General features: G+C 39.4%; 2 protein-coding genes across 6 annotated transcripts in view; both read right to left on the minus strand.

The window, feature by feature from the left end:
- LOC126925777 (uncharacterized) overlaps positions 1-23,331 on the minus strand; it is a 58,632-nt gene that overhangs the window by 5,919 nt on the left and 29,382 nt on the right. The window contains exons 1-3 of one of the 4 annotated variants that reach the window (XM_050741753.1): positions 5,229-8,030; positions 2,314-2,578; positions 8-174 (exon numbers count right to left, since the gene is read on the minus strand). In XM_050741753.1, coding sequence (XP_050597710.1) covers positions 8-174; positions 2,314-2,499 — 353 coding nt within the window. In that variant the 5' untranslated portion in view covers positions 2,500-2,578; positions 5,229-8,030. Of the gene's footprint in view, positions 1-7; positions 175-1,443; positions 2,579-5,022; positions 8,031-23,331 lie in introns of those variants that run through there. The other 3 variants (XM_050741744.1, XM_050741734.1, XM_050741761.1) reach the window with 3 other exon arrangements.
- On the minus strand, positions 8,176-23,103 carry LOC126926036 (interferon regulatory factor 2-binding protein-like B). Of its 2 annotated transcripts, none has more exons than XM_050742155.1 (5): positions 21,639-23,103; positions 13,804-14,012; positions 13,313-13,499; positions 12,763-13,007; positions 8,176-12,667 (listed from the first exon to the last, which is right to left on the minus strand). In XM_050742155.1, exons 1-5 carry the CDS (start codon positions 22,348-22,350, stop codon positions 12,527-12,529), a joined length of 1,494 nt encoding a protein of 497 aa, XP_050598112.1. In that variant the 5' UTR covers positions 22,351-23,103; the 3' UTR covers positions 8,176-12,526. The 2 variants fall into 2 exon arrangements, with proteins under 2 accessions (XP_050598112.1, XP_050598120.1); XM_050742163.1 differs by having other exon boundaries at positions 13,861-14,012; positions 21,639-23,092.

Here is a 23,331-nt window from a genome sequence, read left to right on the forward strand (position 1 = left end):
CACTTACACGTCTGTGCATTTTTGAAGGCGGCCGCACCTAGCGGACATACTTATCTCCTTCATTTGGATCTGCGCGTCCTTCACCAATTTTTCTACGTTCTCGAGAACGGCCGTTGTTTCCGGACTAAGCACCGGCGAATCCGAAAGAGTTGCGCTGGATCTCTTGCTATCGAGCTGCAAATCAGACAACGAATAACCCATCTAAAATTCGAGTGTTCTATTAGGTTGCCCGAAAAGTGTCTTTCTTTTACAGATACATCTTTCACAACGACTCATCTTTGTACAAACGCGAAACCTGATCTGTCGAACGTTGTGATCTTTACTTTTGGTAGAACAAAATGGATCATACGTAATTCGATAAAATAATATAAAACGGGAAACGTTGTGCATCCATTATTTCCTTACAAAACGAAAGAAACTTTTCGGACGACCTGATATTATCCAAATTAGGTGCATACAGCGTACACTCGTATTCAGAGGTATCAGGAGAGTGGTGAAAGGTAAATGTGTTTCGTAGGGTGACTCCTTGCATAGCCCGGAATCCCTCGGTCGAGGCGCCACGTCAACGCAATTTGTTGGGTCGCAATAATCCCAAGGAACTGTCATAAAACGTGACTTTTTGATTTACCGCTAACGCGTTAGGTGGCATAAAACATCTTCGAGTCAAGAGGTTCCTTATGGTTATTGCTGTATCAGGTAAAAATGGATTCCACCCTCGAGCGATCAGTGGTGGGGCAATCACCACCGAGCAAGAGTTTTCCTTTGCAACAGCATCGTCACCGAACCTCATTGGTTCATCATCTTTCGAACAGTCAACGTTTGTTTACCGGGTTGTCACCCTTCGACCATTTACCTACTTCTCTTATATCTTACGTAACAGCGTAACTATTTTCTCTACAAGGTTGTTGGAAATATATGTCGAGTTATCATTGGGCTTAGGGGCGTTTAACGAACCTTCATTCGGATTAGCCATTGTCGTTGTACAATATAGATGACAATTAACTGTACAAATATGATTATTTCAGAATTTGACAATTAGCCGTGGCGATTAGATACTAGAGATACTAATGTAGTATCGTGGGAAAAAGGCCGAAGAGATATCGGGTTAGCCATAAACAATGTCGCGAGAGCCGAGGCATCGTCGGGTCCATCGATGTGTCGTCGGTCCTTAAATTGAATAGTTTCGTAGAAAAGGCCTACGTGACCCTGGCCACGGGTGTTTGCGGAACACATGCGTGGTGGGGCTAAGGAAAGACAAAAGGGACGCTAGAACAGTCAGTGTCAGTGGAGAAGCCGCAGTGTCAGTGGAGGAGCCAGAGAGTGTGAATCGAGAAGTTGGGAGCCCAGTGTTGGACTAAGACGTACGATATTGTAATCAGTTGTTGTATTGGGTATTGCTCATTAAACGGAAACTAATTTTAACCACAAATAAAACATCCTTACTTGTCCTTACTCTAGACCCATTTAAGATACTACACTAATGACAATAATCTTAGGTTCAATAAGGAATACACGGTCAACAGGATGGCAAATGCGCTGACTTCTCCAAAGTCCAAGTGGAATTGCACTTACTTGTCCACAGTCAAAATGGAACTCTCTCTTGTACTTTTCTCTATACTTCTCTGTACCCCTCGGGTCAACTATATTTTTAAGCAGAGTTATACGACTACTCCATACCTCTGTTAGGTAAAAACGTCCATCCCGTGACCGTGGCTAAGTTTAGCGACCAGATGTGTCACTTCGAGCCCAAGCCTACTGTCATAAATCTTAAACATAATCGTAGTAAATCATAAACAACTGCTTCTAAGTTTTATTATTTAAGTACAGCTGTAATAGAAAGTCTAGCCTAAGGTATTGGGGATTTTCTAAAAAATTCCCAAGGAAAGGCCCCCGTGTTCTTTCATCTCCGAGATATATATTACAAGCTGTTAACCTCAGTGTTATACTAATTCAACCATCCCTATTATCCTAACTGAAATAGAAGATCGATCTGTTCGTGTCGTCGATTCGTCGTCTCTTCGCGACTGGTCGAATAAACAACAGGTAACTTTGAAAGTATCTCTATATAAGAAATTAACGGAATCTCTTTTCCAGAATTATCTCGCTTCAGGTTATCGATTACGCAAAATGCGCGCGATATTGTAAAAACAATCCTATGGATTTGAAATACCAAAATTCATCCTGTATCTTATCTACGTCTACCACATTTTACGAGCGTTAGTTTCGTTGTCTTTTTCCTCTTCTTTTTATCGCTTGTTATTCCGATCAATTTTCATATTCGCCATATGATCGCGTTTCTTGTTACACCGATACCTGTTCATCGTCGACCGCTTTCGCCGCTGCTAATGTAACTTTCCTCGCGCTTCTCGCCGTTTCTGTTCGACGAACAGAGCTTCTCGACCCTCTGATACCGCTTCTTGCGTATTGAGTTTCCTCTCTTTGTCGCGCTATCGGCACGCGAGTTTTGCAATAACAATCGCACGCCGACTGTGACTGCATTCTCGAGTGGCGAGACGCGGGCAAACGAAGAGGTGGGTCCGTGCAAAGGTCCAAGTATTCTAAAACGTCAGGCTTCTTCCTGCGAACGAAAGAACAAATCGTATTTATAGATAGAACGTTTGCAAATATCGTGGATAGAGTTAATATTTTTATAAACGTAAGCAAACAGGCACTTTCTATTCGTTGAAAATTTTAACGGATACCTAACCTAGATATTTCGTGTTACGTTGATATTGTGTTCGTTTTACGTGCATTTTACGCTGTCAAGTTTCTCGTGAATGCATCAAAATCTGCGATCCAGCTATAAAGCCTTTTAAAAGGAATTTATCGCACGTCGAGTAAGTTGTTATAAAAACACGACACGGTAAAAATTATTTTACGAATCGTCCGTAAGCTGGAATTACAGCTAAGATTCTATACAAGATTATGCTGTGGTTTAATTAAATCTACAGCAAATTGAAATAAAGTTACGACCTGTATTCCATTCATTTTCCGTAAATCACATAAATGAACTTTATATGTGCGTATGTGTAAAGTAAAATTTTACGAATCACTCATAAACTGGAATTACAGCTAAGAAGATTGTATTCAAGATTACGCTATGGTTTAATTAAATCTACAGCAAATTTAAATAAAGGCACGATTTGTATTCCATCCATCTTCCGTAAATCACATAAATGAACTTTATATGTGCATTTACGTAAAATAAAATTTCACGAATCACTCGTAAACTGGAATTACATCTAAGAAGATTGTATTCAAGATTACGCTATGGTTTAATTAAATCTACAGCAAATTGAAATAAAGCTACGACCTGTATTCCATTCATTTTCCGTAAATTACATAAATAAAATTTATATATAAAGCAAAATAAAATTTATATAACTTGAATGTTTTCAACGATAAGCTACTCGATATCTAAATAATACCAAATCTCCTGTTTCTTCCGCAAGAAAAGTATTCTTGCTTCTCTATCGATTAAGAGAGAACGTAAGCACGTTGCGAGTCGCGACGTTGCGAAAAAACGAAAGAAGGAAAAACAAAAAATATGGTCGTTTAAGAACGGTTAAGTCGAAGAATCGACGATAACAAAGTTACTGATGTCTGAGCAACAGGGGTGGTTGCCCTGGTCGAGCTTCCACCTCTTCCACGTTCCGTGATAGAAAATCAAACCGTGCATTACGTCGTCAGCATTGTACAGGTTGCTGGCCACGCTAAAAACTATCTATACGCGGTAATATCGATCCTTAAAGGGAGTCGCTTCTTTCCTCGTTATCGATTTTCTGTCGTCCAGCAAATTGACCAGTTCCCCAAGCATCGAACGTGCCAGTATCGATTCTTGAAATATTCGAATCGAGGGAACTGTTCTATCGAATTATTTAATTCGTCGATATTCGACGTATCAATTAATCATCGTTACTTCGTTACCGCGTGTTCGTCCCGCACGTTTTACGATTTCTTTTTTTCGTCGCTCATCCTCGCTGAGAGGAGCTCGATCGCCGTCGATGCAAATAAGATCGACACGTAAATGGAACAACGTTCCTTTGAATTACGATCGACGAGAATTCAGTCACGAGATGGAACATAGAAGCAAACTATAAACTCGCGATGGAAGATATCAAACGAGTCGACGCGAACGCTTTTGGTAACGACGAATATTCAGAAATATCTACTTTACCAACTACGAAACGTTTATTCATCTATGCAACGTGCATGCAAGTGAATATATCCGAAAAAAAACTGTACAAAAAGAAAATATCCCGGAGCCTTTGAAGCGGAAACTTTCGGAATAAAGCTAGGAGTTTCGAAGTTTCGAAGCCTGGAAAAACACGGAATGCTAAAATTTCGAAGCTGGCCGTCGAATAACCGTGTATAAAAATTCAAAATAATTCATAGACTTTAATAACACGATTTCAACGCAGAGCAGCATTAATATTTATCGTCGTATTCATAGGCAACGATAGAAAAATCGACGCTGGAATTTCAAATCGCTCGATTAAACGCTTGGCTGCTTGAATAATGTATAAACATCGCCGTAATAAAGATCTTCTCTCGTTAGACGCTTCGTACGTTATTTTCATTAATTTAACTCGGCCGATTCCGGATAAAAACGTGAAGTATAGGGAAGCTGAAACAAAGAGAGTTGTAATATCGTATAATCTCTGAGATTCGTATCGCTTCGAATTCCATTAAAACTTTTCAACGATCGCTTTGACGATTAAAACTTGCTCCACGACGATTCCGAAAATCTCTTCGAATTTTTTATAAATTCTCCTTCTTTCTACCTTTCAAGAGACTACTTCACTTCGTTTAAAACGTTTATTACGAAATGAAGATAAATGGATCCATATCCGTATGTATTTCTATATTAATTTGTCCATTGTGATTACGTTGGAAGCACAGAGCAGACGGTCGTGCGAAAGATCGCACAATTTAACGCGCACTCTCGACCGTTAACGATAACATCAACGTTTCCCGTTTCCTATTCGAAGGAAAACGAGTTTCTTTAATTAAATAAATTACCTATTTTCGCAATTCGAGTAAATGGCGGATCACTCTCGATAGCAGCTTGTAAGGAAGATATTTTATAAATTACCAAGGGATACGCTTCTATCATAAGCGTAATCGTAAAAGTTTTAATAGAACTTTAATGGATCAAGATCTCAGCCCGTAACAAAATATCGAAAAACGCGTATGAAAAAAACGATGCTTCGTATGATGTCTCTCACCAAACCTGTCCGAATTTCCTCGTCGGATAAGACACGTAATGGCGAATGAAAGATTCGATTAAGGAGGAATAATATAAGGCGCGAGCACGTTCGCGGTGGAAGAAATCGTTGGTTATTTTTTCGATGTTTTTTCGATGTATACGCACAAACGTGAAACAACGTGTTCGCCGCGCATTACGATGACTCTTATTATTCGGACTCGATGACAGAAGTTTGTTCAAGGTTTCTTTCGCGCCATCGCTCGGGATGTTTGCGATTAATAAAGAGATAATTTGTGCAAAATTTGAGCTCTATCGAATAACCGGGAGAACCTGCCTTCGAGCCCTCGAACGTTCAAATGGCTTATCATTTCCTACGTTACCGACTGTAACAAAAAGCGACGCATGTTTTTTGGGTAAAAAAGAAGTGAAATAAAAAGACTGAAATAAACGAGTGAAATTATTTCTTTGATCTTGAAAATTACAGCGTGTCCTGATCGTTCTCTCGTCGATTAAAGCTAAAAATAACGTGTAATTTTGAGTTTTATCCCTAAGGGAACATTACATTTAAAGAACATTGTTTGTCGTACAAGAAACCTTTGTAGAGAATTTTTTGTAGATTATTGGAGTTGATAAACAATGTGTGGTAAGGAAGAAAGAGGTTGGATGGGAAGTAAATTCTCTATTTTTTTTTACTTTTGACATCCGTTTACAAACATTGGCTTCCAGATAAAGCCTGTCTTTTGTAACTTTTCGTCGATAATTCATTTCGGAGAACATACACTTTTTGTTCCTCGTAATTAAAAAATAGTTTGTTATATTCTTCCGTTAATTCGATACGACAAACACTCACTATTCGACGGCTATTTTCTTCGTCGGCAATGGTCGTTACGATGATGATAACGTTACGAAACAATAATGATCGCTAACGATCGTTAGCCTTCTAAGCTAATTCTTACTAAGCAATATCGTTACTTTCGTGTACTATACTGCCACAGTGTTACAAATTGCTGTTTCCAGCGTAATAAAAGTTGTCATGCCACGTATATAAGGGGTCTGTGCTTTTATTATAAAGGGCATATGGTCTAGATCCACGCTAATCGAGCTGGATTTATACGAACACCCTAAAAATCCTATTAAAATAAATTACCAGAAATTGGCTTATAAAGTTTCGTTTACCCAAAGGAAGATACCTTGTGTAGCCAAACTTCAACAGTAATTATTGATCATGCGTTATTGTTCTTTGGTAGCCGGACGACGGTTCTCGTTATTTTCAGTGTACGTGACTTCGTACAAAGTAAAAGTTGCTTATATTTAAACACGACGTGAGAAAAATATTCGCTGTCGCTCAGACCGAAACAAGACTGAACCAGCCCGGACTGAGAAAAATTCTACAAAAATAATAAAATTTGTCAGATCTTCTAAAAATTATATGGAATTTAAACAAAACGTTCCCGAAGCGTTCAAAATCACCCAACGTTTTTTCAGCCAACTTAAATATATTGTTTCTTTATGTAATATCGTCTCGTATTGTGTGCGAATTATCTTTTATTGGAATGGTTTGCAAACTGTCAGAACCGCTACAGTCCAGTATCATGTAACGTTGATACGATCTCTCTCTCTCTCTTTAGTGTGTGGACTTCCTCGACGAATATACAACAACAATAAAACACCATAATTTCTAGAATTGTCCGTTGTACAACGAACGGGAAGAGCCTTTTCCTTTCTTGCCTTAGGAGATTTGAACTCGCTTCACCGTAAGTGGTAACCAACTACGCTACCTACTTCGTTAATTATCAGTCTCATTTACAAGGCATATACGTTATTATTACTCGTAAGTGGACTGCAGACTTCTAATTTTATATTTTCATGAAAAAGACTAAGGGAATGGAACCTATACGGTGACGTGTCTCTTTGCGAATATAACACGATCGTTATAATACGATTATGATACATCGTAACAGTTATAATTTATAATCGTTGTAAATACGTGCGTTATTTTTGCTGCACGCTGTATCTTCCTATGTCGTCGATCGGAGATTTCTTCTATTTGGCAGAAATATGAAAGTCGTTTCGATTTATATACACCGATACTTTTCGTTAAACCGATACACGTATTGCGTTATAAGGATGAAAATTCCCTATGAAAATTCCTTACCGGTACACGGCATAGATAAATGAAAATTCGATCAGCGGATGAACGCGTTAACCACGCTAAACCACGCGATGTCTATCCGCTTTAAGGCATACGGAGTCTCTGTGGTTGCGCAGACAGTGAAGCGTGGCTGGCATTCGAGTCGTCTGCTAAAGGCAGATCAATATGCTGCTTTTGCCGTTTTCTTCCTGTCTACGTTCCTCCTATACAGACGGGCAGGCTCCTTCTCTCTCTTTGGCCCAGCTATCGCACCAGCTGAACATTGGCATTGATTTTCAAAGTTCAGGAAACGTTGCCTGCCTGCGAAGCCTGCGGAGGGCCCCGCCGACTGTTCTCTGTGACCGGGCTACAACGTTGCATGCACTTTGGCTGTGTAGACCGGATCAATACGTTCGATATCGCGTCAATTTTGCGCAGAGGCCGTTCGCTCCGTACCGGAACTTATGATCCCACCGCTTCCGGTCGGCAGCAAGCGTACAGCGCGGGAAAAATATCGAACGCGTATACCGTGTACGTAATATGGTTAACCTTTGCGAATTGGAATACTTTTTTCATTAGAAAAATGAGAAAAAAAACGAATATGGCAACGTCGTAGATCACGTAACTATCTCGAATTACGGGCAACAAAAAAGAAAAGAAAAAAGAATTCTGATATATCGTAAGGGAGAAACAATTTGATTTATCGAATTCTTTTAGAGAGGAGAAGCAAAACTTTAGAAACTCGGTTTAGAAAGGAAACTATAGCTGTAAGTACTTGCTTACATGCGATAGATGAGAAACAATTGGAAAGAATGGTAGGAAAGAGGACGCACAATTGTTACACATCAACACATATATTTTGCTTTTGCATGTTGCATACATACGATAAACAGTATAGTGTTTACGCGTTCCTCGAGGTATGGTATACTAGAAAATTTCATTATCCACTACTACAATTGCTATTCGACGTATTATTTCGTTACTTCCGCTTTCCTGTGTACTTCTGCTGTGTAGCTATCATGAGAGAGAGAATAATCGATAGAAAAAAGAAAAAAAAAACAAAAAAAAAAAAAGTCAAAAAGAAAAGGAAAGAAATCAAACGGAACGAACAAGGTACAGCTGTGAGAAAAACACACTCTGCTCGTAATGATTCGTACAATATATATATAATACATTATTTTTCTTTCTTTGATTCGTCTCTGGAACGAAGATTGCGCGTTCTTGATGCATCTTGGTTTCGCTCGGAATAAGAAACGAAAAATGGGCAAAAACGACGTCTGACGAGAAAGTTCCTGGCTTTTGTTTTTGGTCGTCGACAATGAAATTGGACGAATGGAAAATGCGACAGGCAAAAGGGGCGGATTTCTAAACTCTATATAATTATCCAAGATTAGTGTAAACAGTCATTATTAATATTATTGTTGCTGCAACGAAACGATCGTTTCCTTTGTGCATTTCCAATTTCGCTCATCTGGCCGACTGACACAGTATAAAATAAAAATTAAGAAAAAAAGAAAAAGGAAGAAGAAAAAGAAGGGGAGAAAAGTAAGGTAAAACCTTTGCTATATTCGCTTAAAGATCAACGCATACACACACACTGCCTGAGGGAACAATAAACGGATTCGTACGTCGATTATTTTCAACCGATATTCTTCGTTTGTTCCGCAAAACGTCGTCCAAAAATAGTAATCGGAAATTGAGCAAGCGTTTGAGATAAACGATCGCGCGCGAACAATGCGAAAGACAGCAAAACGGACAGCAAAAAGAGCAAACGATCGTCGCTTAGACGACCGATTTCGACGACCAATGGTACTTATTGTATCGATGCATTGAGAGGATAAAGGCTCTCGCGGGTTAACTCGTAACAAATCGATTTTTCTACAAATAGCGGGCTGAGACTTATAGCGATGTAAGTGAAAATTTTCGAAATTCTACTTGCTCGTCTTCCTTAAATCTCTTAACAAAACCGCTTGTTTAATTTCTCTCGTTTAACCTTTTGATTCGAGAAATTCATAATTTCAACGCTCGGCTAATTTATATATCGTATTATATAAATATCGAAAGTTTTTAAAATGATTTTTACGAACAAAATACATACACCGTATATCATAGTAACATTATTGCGATCGGTAATCGTTCCTCGCATCACTGTAATTTTCAGTCCGCCAAATGTGACGTGGAAACAAAATATTACATCGCTCGGACAGAAAGAGAGTAAAAGACGGTTCGCAAAATCGCGGAATACGAGGAGAAACGAACGGAATACAACAACAACAGGAGGTCGTATCTGCGTGAAGAACTGTGTCTTTTCTGTTAATAGTGAGCCTTCTCTTTTTTTTCTTTTTTATTTTTTTTTTTTTTGCCAGTTATCCTCTTTCGTTTTCTATGAACATTTTCTCATTTTTGCAAAAATGGGATAGATTGTATAATAAACCCTTTGTCTTTTTTTTTTTTTTTTCGAACGAGCGCTTCGATTAACTTTGATATCGAAGGTAGGAACTACCTGCCTCGGACTAAAAAATATCATGTACAGCCTCTGTAAGTATTGCTACGATCAATCGTGCTCTTTCCAATTTCGGCTCCTCCCTTCTCGCTCGCTTGCATTCTCCGCTCTTATAGTCTTTCCCTTTTTCTCTTAAACCTTTCGCTACGATAAGCCTTTAGCCGTCGAATTATAATTTGCTGAAAGCGTATACAGAAATCTTCTACGGCACAGAGTCGTTTCTACTTTCTCTTATACTTTTATGACCACTAAACTCCTATACTCCTACTTCTAAACGTCATATTTATTCTCATTTCTCAAGGTGTAATTAGTTAGTCAAAAATACCATCGCAACAACTTACAGTATTTTACGGTGACGGACATAGACAAGCGCTTCAGAATTTTTCCAAATTTTTCCGAAGCCAAGAATGACATAAAAAGAAGTTAGTTTGATACGAACGATGATCGAATTACGCTACAGAGAGTCGACAAAAGTTGCTCGGATCTGTATACCAAAAAATTGTCAAGACATCGAAGCTCCAAAGGTATATCGTAGCAAAAGGATTAATCCATCTTTTGCTCTTTTCCGCAGTATCTCGTCACTCATCCTTTCGCACTCTCTCGTCAATTTTGCATTCCTGTACTCCGGTACAATAAATTCGCTTACGCTAACGCAGATAGCCTCTACACTTAGCCGCTTCGAGCGCGATCACCGCGTCGAAGCAACGTGTAATTCGAAAAAAAGAGCGCCGTTGACCAACAGAAACGATCGTGTTCCTCAAGTTCCGCCGGAAATCAGAGTCCCAACAACAGAGTACGAAGCGTGCATCGTCTCTGGATAGAACTTGAGCTACGCGAACGCATGATTGTTTCCGATTTCGCGCGATTTCGCCGCTCCGTTCTTCGCTTATTGTGCCAAATCCGTTTTGTACAAATATATACAAAAGGGAGCCGTATGTGTTCGCGTCCGAGGGACCGTCTCGCTTGGAGCGGACAAAACTCGCCAGAGGTTCCTCGAACGTCGGCAAGAGAACAACGTATGCTTGCATTATATATTTTTCAGTTTCTCGTTTCGTTTCTTTCCATTCCACTTTTTTCGCTTTCTTTGCTTCTCGTTACTTATTTATTTACTTTTTTCATTTTTTTTTTTTTTTTTTTATTCTTTTTTACGTTTTTAGAGACAATAGCGAGTGTATGGTTCCTATTTGACGGGCATCGCCTTTTTCATTGGCAAAATGAAAAACCAAAAGGCCCTCTCACTTAAAGTCTAGCGATTAACTAAAGGCGAAAGTGGACGTTACACAATCGGATACCGATTCGTCTTTTTTTTTTTGGCTTTTTCTTTCGTTTTTCCTTTTTTTTTTGTTTTTTTCTTTTTGTTTTTCTTTTAATGAATGACTGGATAAGAACGATGTGTCCCTCCTCTCTCGTGTGTTTTCTTATTTCGGATACCACCAGACGAGTCTTATAAAGAGAATTCGCGATCTTCTTTTTTTTTTCGCAAAAACGAGAAAGAACGAAAAGGAAAAGAGAAAATGACGAGGAAAATTGAACAAAATGCGCTCGAACGTCCTACAATTGTTTGAACGTACGGTTCTTGTTTCCTAATAAATGATTCGAGAAGAAAGAAAAAGAGAAACAAAAACGAAAAATAATTTAATAGAATAACACGCAAAACGAATGTAAGTTTTCCTTCTTTTGTACATTTAAAACTGGTTACTCCTTTAATCCATAAGTTTTATTAATAACGTGGTATGTACACATATACATAATGTACAGAAAACCCGTACGCTGGGTCTAAATATGTCCGCAATGTTTTTTTCTTTTCTTCTATCATACAATGAGTGTGTAGTAGTAGAAAGAGTATACAAATAAAAGATTAGAAAAAGACGACCGATCGGGAACTTGCCCGAAAAGTTTCGGAACACCGAAGCGCAGTACTCCCGACTTCGGTTAATCCGCGATCACGCGATAGCGTGAATAAAAATAAAGTACAATACAACCGCCTGACTTTAATGGTACCGTGGTGTGTTACCGTAATGTACTTTATGTATATATATGTAAGTGTTTCGTGTGTGTCTGTGTGTGCGCGTGTGTGCATGCGGCGTGTAAAATGTCTCTGTACGTATAGTGTTTCAAAAAACGCGAGAACATTCGCGACACAAGAAATAATAAAGAAAGGCGATCGAGTCTAAGTACAAACCCAAACCGGACACAAAATCACTCTCGCGTTTTCTTTTAACGTTTATTCGTATATATTCGATGAAAATCACGTGTGTTCCTTTTTATTTCCTCGCGCATTAACCGTTCTAAGATAATCCCATATATACACGTGCGCAGGACCAACGCCGGCATGTCAAAAATTGCCAAAGACTTCTTCTCTAGACCAGTCAAAAACAATCGATCGATGTACGAACAATCGATCGAAACAATCGGTTGTCTCGGTGAACAGAACACCCAGCGAAACGCGTCGCTGAAAAAAATCGTCCACTTTCCCCGACAACAACTTCATTATTAATTCCAATTTACACCGACAACGTCTTTGGCTCGAATCGAATAATGTTGGCAATATCGTCGCCAAACATGTATCATCACCGTTACCAAAAAGTATTTTTTGGTTGAACCTTCACGGTTCCACCATGATTAACCCTCGTCAAAGAGGGTGCAAAATTTGAGACCCGTTTTTAAAACAGCGTGAGAATCTTTAGGTTTCTCTCTCTTTCTTTACTTTAAGCCCAGAGCCTGTGGTATCGTCGCCCAAGATAGTGGCTATCTCGCCTTGCATAAACGCCCATGGCACTTGGCTGTTCGCCAGTGGACATTTCTCTCCACTTGGGCAATAAACCTGAAACAATTGAAATTAACGTGAAATTAGGTCGTTACATCGAATGACAATCGCTCGTTCTAGATGCAGAATAGATATTTCGGTCGGGAACCCACCTCTGAGCCAGCACCCTGTCTCTTTATACTTTCTCGGCTGCAAGGGAAACAGAATTTGTGGTGTGGCACGCTGGGACACTGAACAAAATGCGTGTCCTCGAGGCGTTCTTGACACAGAGTGCATTTTAATATCGGCGCTGATACTTGTTCGGCTCCGGCAACTTGGGCAACTGCTCCTTCCGACGACGTTGTCACAGTCGTCGACGACACGTGCCTTGAACCATTGGATCTCCTACCCGAGGATCCTGTAATCAATCGGTATGCGTACAATTTAATTTAACGTATTTCTATCAATTTTATGCGCGATAGTAATTGCCATTTAATCCTCAACTCGTACAATTGGATCCTAGACGAACGCATAGTTTAGATTAGATTTAACTTAAATTATCTAACTTTGAAGTACATCGTTTTAATTTGTATATCGTACGAAATAAATATCATTGGTGGTTTGCAATGCGTAAAATATAACGTATATTACCACCAAAAATACTAGTTGAGGATTTAAACGAAAAAAAAAGGAAAGAAAAAAAAAGGAAACAGACATAATTACCTGAACTGTTCGGGCTATGCTGCGATCCTCTGGAAGCACTGCGTTGCTGAGCGTTCGTAGCCGTGGTCGGTGGGCTTCTACTGGTTGGACTCGGATTATTCGGTGGCTGTGGCACTGATTCTGGCGACGCTAAGTTGTCAGCGACAGACATGAGCGCAGCCATAGGTGACGGGCCATTTGTCGAACCCTAAAACACAACATACCTTTCAATATACATATCACATAGATCAACATATAACCTCCAAATGGTATTGTTAGATCGTAGATGACCAACAAGATTCTAGGTTAAATTACTCGACTTTAGCCTACGCTTCGTTTCAACTTGTATACAGTATTTTATATGATAGTGTGAGAAATGAAGTACAAATTAAATCGTAATATCGCAAATTCAAATAACCTAACTAAAAATGTTGTAATCATCTCGTGATCCAACGATGTCAATTGAGAGTTAAACGTATAAATAGCAAAGAATAATGAATCCTTAGACGAACATTGTTATCCTCATAGATGTATTCGCACGCGGTCGTTAACATTTGGAGCTTGATTACCTGGTGATGATTCGTCTGTGGATTATCGTTGGAGGCTTCTTGCGCCGGTGGCGGCGGTGGTGGAGGGCTCGTTCGCGGGCGAAGAGGAGACCCTCCACCGTTTGCCGCCACATTTGCTGGTGCCAATGGGATAGACGGACCGACGTATGCCCCTGAAATTCGATCGATCGTTAACATTTTTGCTATTACTCTAACGCGATCTATTCTATACGTATTATTAAAATTAACGTGACCAAGCGATCGTTGAATGCGCAAAAAGAAATTTCGTTCGAAGTAATTTAAGTTATTCAAAATAACCTGTAAGCATCATCATATAAGAACAGAGACACCAATAACACTTTCTACTCTATATCATTAAACTTAACCTAACTGAATGATTATCGATCGTCGAAAATATAAAATTTCACGCGGAATAAATTATCTAACATAACCTACAAGCATCGTCATATAAAAAGAGCAGAGACTTCAATGGATCATTGGAAGACAGAAATAGATACCCTTTCCCCTCTACATAGAGCAGCACGGACAACGTCGTGTGATTATGCTAATTGAAACGAGTGTACTTTTGTCATTCGTTGGTCGCATCGAGGGCAGACAAGCCTCGTTCCTGGATCTTTATAAATAGACTGACAATAGTGACACACGGATATTCGACCGATTTCCAACCGTCTAGAACCAAATCGAAACAGCTGCTGCCCGTTAAGTCCAATAGGTTAAGTCGAACGTTAGCGTGAAATTGATATTCCACGAGAGATCGTCTACCGAACGACACATACAAGACGTGCCATCTGTGTCGCCAGCTGTATACGAAGTGCTTTTCGTGACTTATTTGCTTTCATGAGCGCGCGATTGTTGCTGCTACACCAAGGAATATCGAGCGTTCTCGTACCTCGATATAATACTACTTACAGTTTACAGGACACATCGCGAGGTTACGCATTTTGATATTGTTTACGAACCGTTTCTATACCACTCTTAGGTCACTTTCAATGATAAAATCATTAACACGCGATACGCGTGTTACCTGTACATTTATCTATAGTATAGATATGACTGTACGATTACATTGATACTGTATATCATATACTCGTTGGCCTTCGAATTTTCAATATATCGTTCGACGATAAACGTAGAAAATGCTTGGAATTTTTATGAAATATATGTTATAGTAATTACTTTTACTTGTATTAATATTGTTCTAAAATACAAACGCAAATACCAATATAATTGCACAATTATAATTCAACTAGAATAAGAAATATTTCAAAATGTCTATATAATAATTAACTTTCGAATTTTCAATACATCGATTAAAAATTAAGTATATTTTAATCATTATTACCTTAATTGTTATCTAAAAATCTATCCTTATTATTATCTTTATAGAATTACCATATGAAGTAATTTGATTGTAATTACGTACGAATTGAGATTTAAATAACGGAAAAAAAGTATTTCAAAATGAAGATGACATATCAAATAAGAGATAAACGTATGGAATAATTGAAGTTTTTATGAATTCAGTCTACTATGTTTTCTTGCGTTAATATTGCTATAATTAGAAATGTTTCAGCAAAATATTTCTTTATTTTAAAAATAATTTTGGGTATTAATTTTGGGTAGCGGCCGCATCATTGAAATGACTTTAAAATAATATTAATTAGTAAAAAAAATTCTAGGTTATGAATTACCGTGTGGTATCACAATACTATTTTACATTGTCAGTGTTCATAAATATGTTCCTCAAAATAACAAGCACGCATACCGATAGTTAATTTAATATTTCATGAAAATACGATCCGTTCCCTTATTTAAAAGTGCGTTCTTCTTTTACTTAATCGATTATACGTTAAGAAAGGTCAACAAACAAAAGACAAACATATTCTCCGCTGGATATACTTTATTTGATGGCGCTCCTATCTACTGCTGTTGACACTCGTAAAATGTATTAGCAAAGCGCAATAACATACACTAAGTTGTAACATAAATACGTTCTGTTTTTAAACATACATCATTTATGGTACTATAGAGTATATGTGTATAAAATCGATACAAACATTACCTGTACAAAATTGTTAATTCTCAAAAAATATAATTATTACAAATTTTTTATACGGTTGATATTTATATGAATATGTATTTCGTACGAATAACTCCACAAAAATAAAAGACAGAAACATGCAAATGAAAGGAATTTCTTTATCCAACACTGATTATTCGTACTTAGAATCCATAAGCTTCCACGAATAAAGCAATTTCAGAACGGCGACAATCTCACAACTTTACTCTGCCATTCCACGTACGATGTTATCAAGAACCGCGCTACGCAACGAAATTCGCCCGACAACGTGCTACTTCTCGGTTATCGCGTGTCTCGTTATTTTTCTTGGCAAGATGTTTACGCGTTTCCGAACCCACATACGAAGAAACGCATTCCCCTTGGTACGAGCAGATAAGCGAACGGATCGATATTAAGAAAGAAGCATCGTTTCGTCACGTTCTACGGAGGACCGTGACACGCGATATCTCAGTCGAGTATATCCACCGGCAATCCTGTATATTCCAGTGGAACGCAGCATCCGCACGTATCTACCCCCACCACGAAGAGAAACAGGAATACGAGTCACCGAGATCTCGACTAGAGCGTGGTCTGCCATCGAGAAGATGTGTGACCGGTACTTTTCCGTGACGACTCTGATAGAAGCGAGGCCCGTTGGCGCGTCTCCGCTCTCTATCTATCTCTTGAATCGAAGAAACGTAGCAGCGATGATTCCTGCTGTACCGGAGGAAACGAAAGAGAACGATGATCACGGAATAAGGAGAAGCAAGAGGGGCGACCGACCCGAGAAAAACGCATGCGCGGTTTTGTAACAGACATCGCATGATGCACGTAGGCGGCCGGCTTAGTCACACTCTGTGCTTTGTATATCGCAGCTAACCGGTCGACTATAGTGGCCTTGTTTCGAAAGTATGACCCTCCCAGCGTCGTTGACGCCGTCAATGCGCGCATTTACGGCTAACGTCTCTCTACAGAGTGTCCTGAAATGTTTATTTTAAAGCTGCGTCCTCACAGAAATAATAATTTACTACTTTGTGTTAATGTTCCATGTTCCTTGAAAATGTTGTTATTTGTTGTTCAATGTTTCTCCTTGTTCCATCACATTGTTTCTGTTGCCAATAATAAAAGTTACTATCGCTTGTTACCGTTCAGATCGATCCAGATAAAAGATGAAGAAAAAATAAGAAACAAATTTTCTTTCAGTGTATACTTGTTTTTAAGGAAAAATGTCTTTAAAATCGAAACGATTTAAATCTGTTTGATTACGTTATTTCAGCGTGGACTAAATGCTTTTACAAGTAGTAGTAAGTATTTATGTAGTAAGTATTGTTTAGAATGTGTAGCAATAACGGGAAACAAAAAGTTTCTCACTTTTGCTTCAGTGAAAACACAGCTTTAGGTTATGTTTTCTATTAGCTTCAAATTAACCTTGATGAATCGGTCGTGAAACGAGAAAAACAATGCGGTTTAACTTTGCAACTGGTCGAAATATTTATTTATTTGAATAACACATGACCTTATTACGTGCTACGTAAACTACGGAAACTACGTGGTAACACGAGGACAAATAATATCAAATATGTATTTGTTTATCTTGTTATTGGAAACAATGAAAACCATACTGTTGAATCGTAATACGCCAAATAGATAGCTATAACGTCTTTATCGATATGTATAAGCTTTCTAACGAGATATATTCTCGTATCGTATCAGACTAAAGTTCTGTCAGGCGTTTTGCAACACCTTGTATATGGCATGGCGAGAAGATACGTGCACACGAAGGCGATACTCGTCCAGTGACGTAGGACAGAGCCGATGTATACATGTCTCTATCTGTACGCGATCGATCGAGCATAGTCGAGAACCGCGAACCGTGGCAATCATTGCGAAACACGGTCGAAGCTTGCTGCTCTCGTTACTCGGTTACTACCGTTGCTGACAGCCTGTCATTTCTCATCCATCTCTCTCTCTTGTAGGAACGCATACGTGGCTACGCGTATATTCTAAAACGACTCATCGAACGACAAGAAAAATCGATAACTATTTTTCGGGACGTGATATCGTTCTAAAAACCGGTGAACGATAACGATTCTAACCTATCAACTGTCTTATTTTAGTAATCTTGATAATCTTAAAATTGTCGATATAAATATACTTGTGAAATGGTGAAAATAGTAATTTACACGAATATAAGTAAATGAATGAATTCTCAAAACGGAATAATTCTTCCAAGTGAAGAGTTAATTCGTTTTTATCAATTGAGAGGTTAGGAAGTTCGAAACGAAATAAAAATATATATTAAATCAGAATTCTAATCGCACGGGTAGGCTGTTGTTTATTTGGTATAAGTTATTTCTTTGTCGGATATATCTATGAAATTTTACGCGTTCACTCTTCATTAAAGAGAATAGCAGTGCTTAATGTACGTTAACTCTCTTTGAAGAGGCACAGAATGACGGGAGAGAACGTAACGGGCACACATAGAGTGAAATGAGCAATAAATTTAAATAACTAGAGAGAGAAAATATCACACGAGCGGTCAGATAATTGCCAGTAGGATTATACCGACTCGACTGTTTTAATATGATAAGGGCACACGAGAATGATATTGTAATGTTTGTCACGTCTTGCGATACTCTCTACGTTTATGAAAATAACTAAAATATAGTAACTTCCTATATCTACTTAAAAATGAATTGCAGTATTAACTATATACAAAAATAAATTATTTGCAATAAATTTACAGTTACGTAAAAATAATTTCGTAAAAATTACGTAATTACGTAAAAAAAAGTATCAGAATTAACTTTAAAAGAGACATTTAAATCCTAAGTAAATTTTAATCCTAAAAGTAAATTAATAGCAACTTAATCTAATCTCTACTAAGATCATAAAAAGCACTTCCTACGATATAAAAATTAAAACAAGTAGGAAAGCTGGTTTTCTATTTTACAAAAATTTTCTGAAAATCCACGTTTATTTCCAGACTCTAATCTTTGCCAGCGGCTAATCTATTTTTATCGAAACATGCGTACGTAAACGGGAACCCTATCTTCCCAACGGAAACGCTACTGCTAAGGACAAAAAAAGGATTAGATAAGATCGGGAAACAGAAGTAAGTCGTCAGAATATCCGTCGTTATCGCTCTGAATTTTATATAGTTTCACGCATAGGTCCGAATCCATTTAAGCGGCAATTCAAACATATGCAAATATCGACAAACAGTAAACTAGATTTTTACCTTTCGCTACTAACTCCAATCCTCTGCAACGTTCTTTACAGACAGCAATTTACGTGTTTCCGCGACTCCTAGTATATCTAGTCCCGATCGTTCGATTCAATTATTTCTTACGGTTATTTTATGTAAGACAGCTTTTAGAAAGCGTTAGATTTGTTCGAATAGTTTCTTCAGTTTTCCAATCCGTTTTAGGACGCCATAATGACCGTTAATCGCTAATTTAATTTTAACTCAACTGGTAACAAGCGTTTCAAGATCGGTAATGGAGAAAATTGTTGAAGTTTGATAACGGCACTGACACTGATCCATTACGCTACCGATTCTTTGCTATTATCTATTACTCATCGAATAAAACCAGATATATATCTTATGATCATCCTTTTGAATATAATAAGTATATTTGTGTTAAATTACAATTTACTGTGGACATTTCAACGAATGGCGATCAAAATGGCATTTTTCTAGCAATTAATAAGCAAGAATAATGTTGGATCCGAGTTATTCGTCTCTATTTCTTAGCTGAAGTAACGATAAATCACTATCGTTTCACGAAACGATGAGAATGACGCTAAACTTTTGTTCGGCGTAAGAGAAATGGTGAAAATTTTCCAGGAAATATTTATAGCAAAGAGCGAGGCGACAAGACAGATGGCCTCCCTCGGTGACTGCAGCGAACCACCACTCGATAACCGTAAACACACACGCGCGTTAAGGTCGAATTAGAAAGTGGCCAGTGTCGAAATAACGGTCGATGACCAAGGTCACCCCGGCTGTACGTAGGTATACATATACGTACTACGTACGGGCGCAGCAAACGCGAACCTCGGACTCGAGCATCGTCAACCCGCCTCGTCAATGAGCCACGTACGACGGAAAGGAGCGCAAGAAAAAAGGGGGCCACGCTACAGTTACCTTCGCGGTGCAGTCGCGAAAAAAGGTAAAATATATCGCGTACAAGTTGAACCGGTTTTTGAAAGTATTGTAGCGACGCGATACTTCAACAGGAAAAAGAAACGATTTTTGCACAAAAATTGTACTTTCTATATGTATAATATTCGGTAGAGTTCGAAAATGTATTTCCGGCAAAAGAATAATATAAAGCGAAATTCTGGTAAAAACCGCTAATATTATATCCCACATTGTTGGTCTTTTCTTTATACTTCTAGTACAAGTTAGTTTCACTTCTTTACCATTCTCCTACCTGAAATTCTATTAATAGTGTCAAAAACCTAATCCTGATCTTACATTGGTCTAAACATTATAAATAGTTCTCTGCAAGACTAATAAATCTTATGTACATTGTTTTGCCCGCCCATCACAGATATATATGTTTATTCCATAAAATAGAAGGTCACGTTGACAGCCTGTGGTCAACATTTTTTTAAAGAGATTGGTCATATCTGACCGGTTACGATCCAGGAGCGAAATTACATTTGTAAAATGTTTGCGACGGTCGATGAGATTTGTATTGAGCAACAACGGACTCATTCATTGTATCTAAATATACTGAGTGACGTCATCCGATTGGACGTCACGGCACGGTACGGCACGGCAACTCGGTGTATCTTTTGGTCGTCCCATCACGTGCTCAACGTACGTCTCCTTTATACGCGTTTGGACGACTGCCGTTCGTCCAGAATGAAGGAACTGGCCGAAGGAAAGACAAAGAGAGAAAAACGCGCGCTGACTCGGAGGCCGCAAGGCAACGCGCGTCCGATTTATAGTGGGAGGAAGAGAGAGAAGGGAGATGTATCATCCTTTTACCGCGGCGCGGATGATTCCCCGAAGCCCAAAGGCTGTGTCTTTTAACTCATACACGCGGTTCCTTTCCCGTGCCAGATGGCCACGCGCACGACCAAACGTTTACCTATTTTTACTACCAGCCGATAAGAGCAACCAAGAAAAACCATCTGCTTCAAAATGGAAGAAAATCCAACACCTTAATTTCAACATAACCGGCAATTGGTGTTATTGCACCATAGAAAACGGAGATTAGTTTCAAGTTTGGTTACATTTAGTTTTACAGTATTTAATTTTGATTTTTATATTTTCAATTTTACACGATAAACGTTATTAATGGTCTTTATGACGTAAAATATGCAATAGAAATTAGAGCGAAGTATTCTGAGATGAAGCAACTGATCCTAAAGTCTTGTGGGTCAATTACAACAGAACGATACCAATTGAGGCGTAATATCGGGATGCCCGGTTAAAATAATGTTGCATGCATCTTCGATGGTTATAAATATCAACAACATTACTGGGTAGAATATTTCATCTGTCTTCCAAAATATCTAATTCCTCGTAAAACAATATATCTACGCCTAATAAGAGTAACTATATAACTTCTATAAAAATAAACATTGCAGCCATAAATAATTCTTGGTCGAAATCGAGGATGGCGAAGAGACTAGCAAATTTGAAAGCGGAAACGCGTCCATAACACGAGTAGCCAGATCGTTTCTTCTGCGTGTAACTCACCATTGGTCTTAAATGTAGTGGCGGTATCAAAACTGGGCGCTCTCACAGGATGCTTCTCCTTGCTTCTATCCTGCACGTAACTGACGGCAAGGCTTACAGCTGGCAAAGAATCGCCTCTGGTCAATGGCGGCCTGACCGAATGTTGCTCCTCCAACGTGAGCCTCTTCTCTGCGTGCTCGTCCTCGTCGATAGTGGAAATACTTCGCTTGAGCTGTGCGATGCCTCTGTTGTGGCTGAGGTTCACGTGATGCGCCACCGCGGCTAGGTGGGCGTTCGGGATTCTCACGTTATTACTCCTCATGCCATTCGCTATCTCATGAGTTTCCTCGTGTTGCCGAGAAATCTGCTGTCTCGACGACCCCGAATTAAATTCTGTGATAGAATTTCGGTGATGAAGCTGCGAGTAACCGGCGATATTGTGATGCCTCGAATGATTCTGTCCGGTATTCTGTATCGGTAGAACATCCAAATTAGCACCGCCGTTGTGTTCAGTGTGTCCAGTTGCTCTATATGTTTTCGATGTGGAGGATCTAGCTTCGTGGAATCCGTGTGCCTTTTTCATTTGCTTGGCCGATTCCAATACTGCATCTATCCTGTCGGCGCCCTCGTAATTCACGCAACCGCGGCATACGGGTTCCGAAAATTCGGTGATCATCGCCCAGGGCATCCTGGGCAGATCGCACAAGTAGCACTGCGTTCTCTTTCCCATCATTTTGCTCGAATTCTTCGTCCGCGAGTACTCCGCCGAGTCGTCACAACGTACCAAAACGTATCACTCACATCCACTTTATCACGTCTACTATCCTGTTTCTTTTTCTTTCTTTTTTATGTATCTCTCACGCACTATCGAGACGCACAAAGTATCGGTTTTATAGCATATTTGGCATGAGAGACTGCGCTAGTCACCGCATATAAACACTAGGTCAAAAATCAACTTCACTCGCAGAGAAATCACTGAATAATACTCCCACCGCGTCTTTCACGTTTCCTTTCCACTTCGGTTTCGTAAAACTACATGGATCGAGTCGCGACGAGAAAACGATGCCCGATATTGTTTGTCGGTTATTACGCCGGGAATTCAGCGAGCGCGTATTAACAACGCCCGAAGTGAGCGACGCGCCGTAAAGGCGGAGCTGAGAAAAAGAAGAACACGTTACTCGGACGCCAGATATTTTTACCACCAACTTACTCTCGTGGTAAATCGAAAGCCGACTAACAACTAACCGCCATTAGCACCGATGCGCGAACGTACGATATGTATACAATAGAAACCGTATTCTAGGTTGAACACGAGACACGAAATAATGGTATGCGCGCGACACGACGACGTGCTCTCGCTCGCCTGGTTGCCGTACGAGGAGACGAACGCTCGAGAATGCGGCGGTAAAGCGGAGCTACGGGTGTCGCTCTCTTCCCCCCTCGCCGGTCCCTGCCTTTTCCTCGGCCCCGCTTCGCCTCTCCGCACACCTCTGTCCGACAACGCGACGACGACGACACAACGGCGGCTACGACGCGCTCCGCCAATCGGGCGTTGTGGCGTCATGGTGCATGACGTCATAATCGCGAAGCTGCGCATGCGTACCGGCTGCCTGCCCTAGGGGACACGTAGTCAGCGACCGGGACTCGAATGCGAACATAGAGTAAGCGAGACAGAGAGGGAAGAGAGAACCGAGGAAAAAAAGACGACGATAAC

The sequence above is a fragment of the Bombus affinis genome, chromosome 2 (genome assembly GCF_024516045.1).
Source record: "Bombus affinis isolate iyBomAffi1 chromosome 2, iyBomAffi1.2, whole genome shotgun sequence".
Classification (NCBI taxonomy): Eukaryota; Metazoa; Arthropoda; class Insecta; order Hymenoptera; family Apidae; genus Bombus; species Bombus affinis.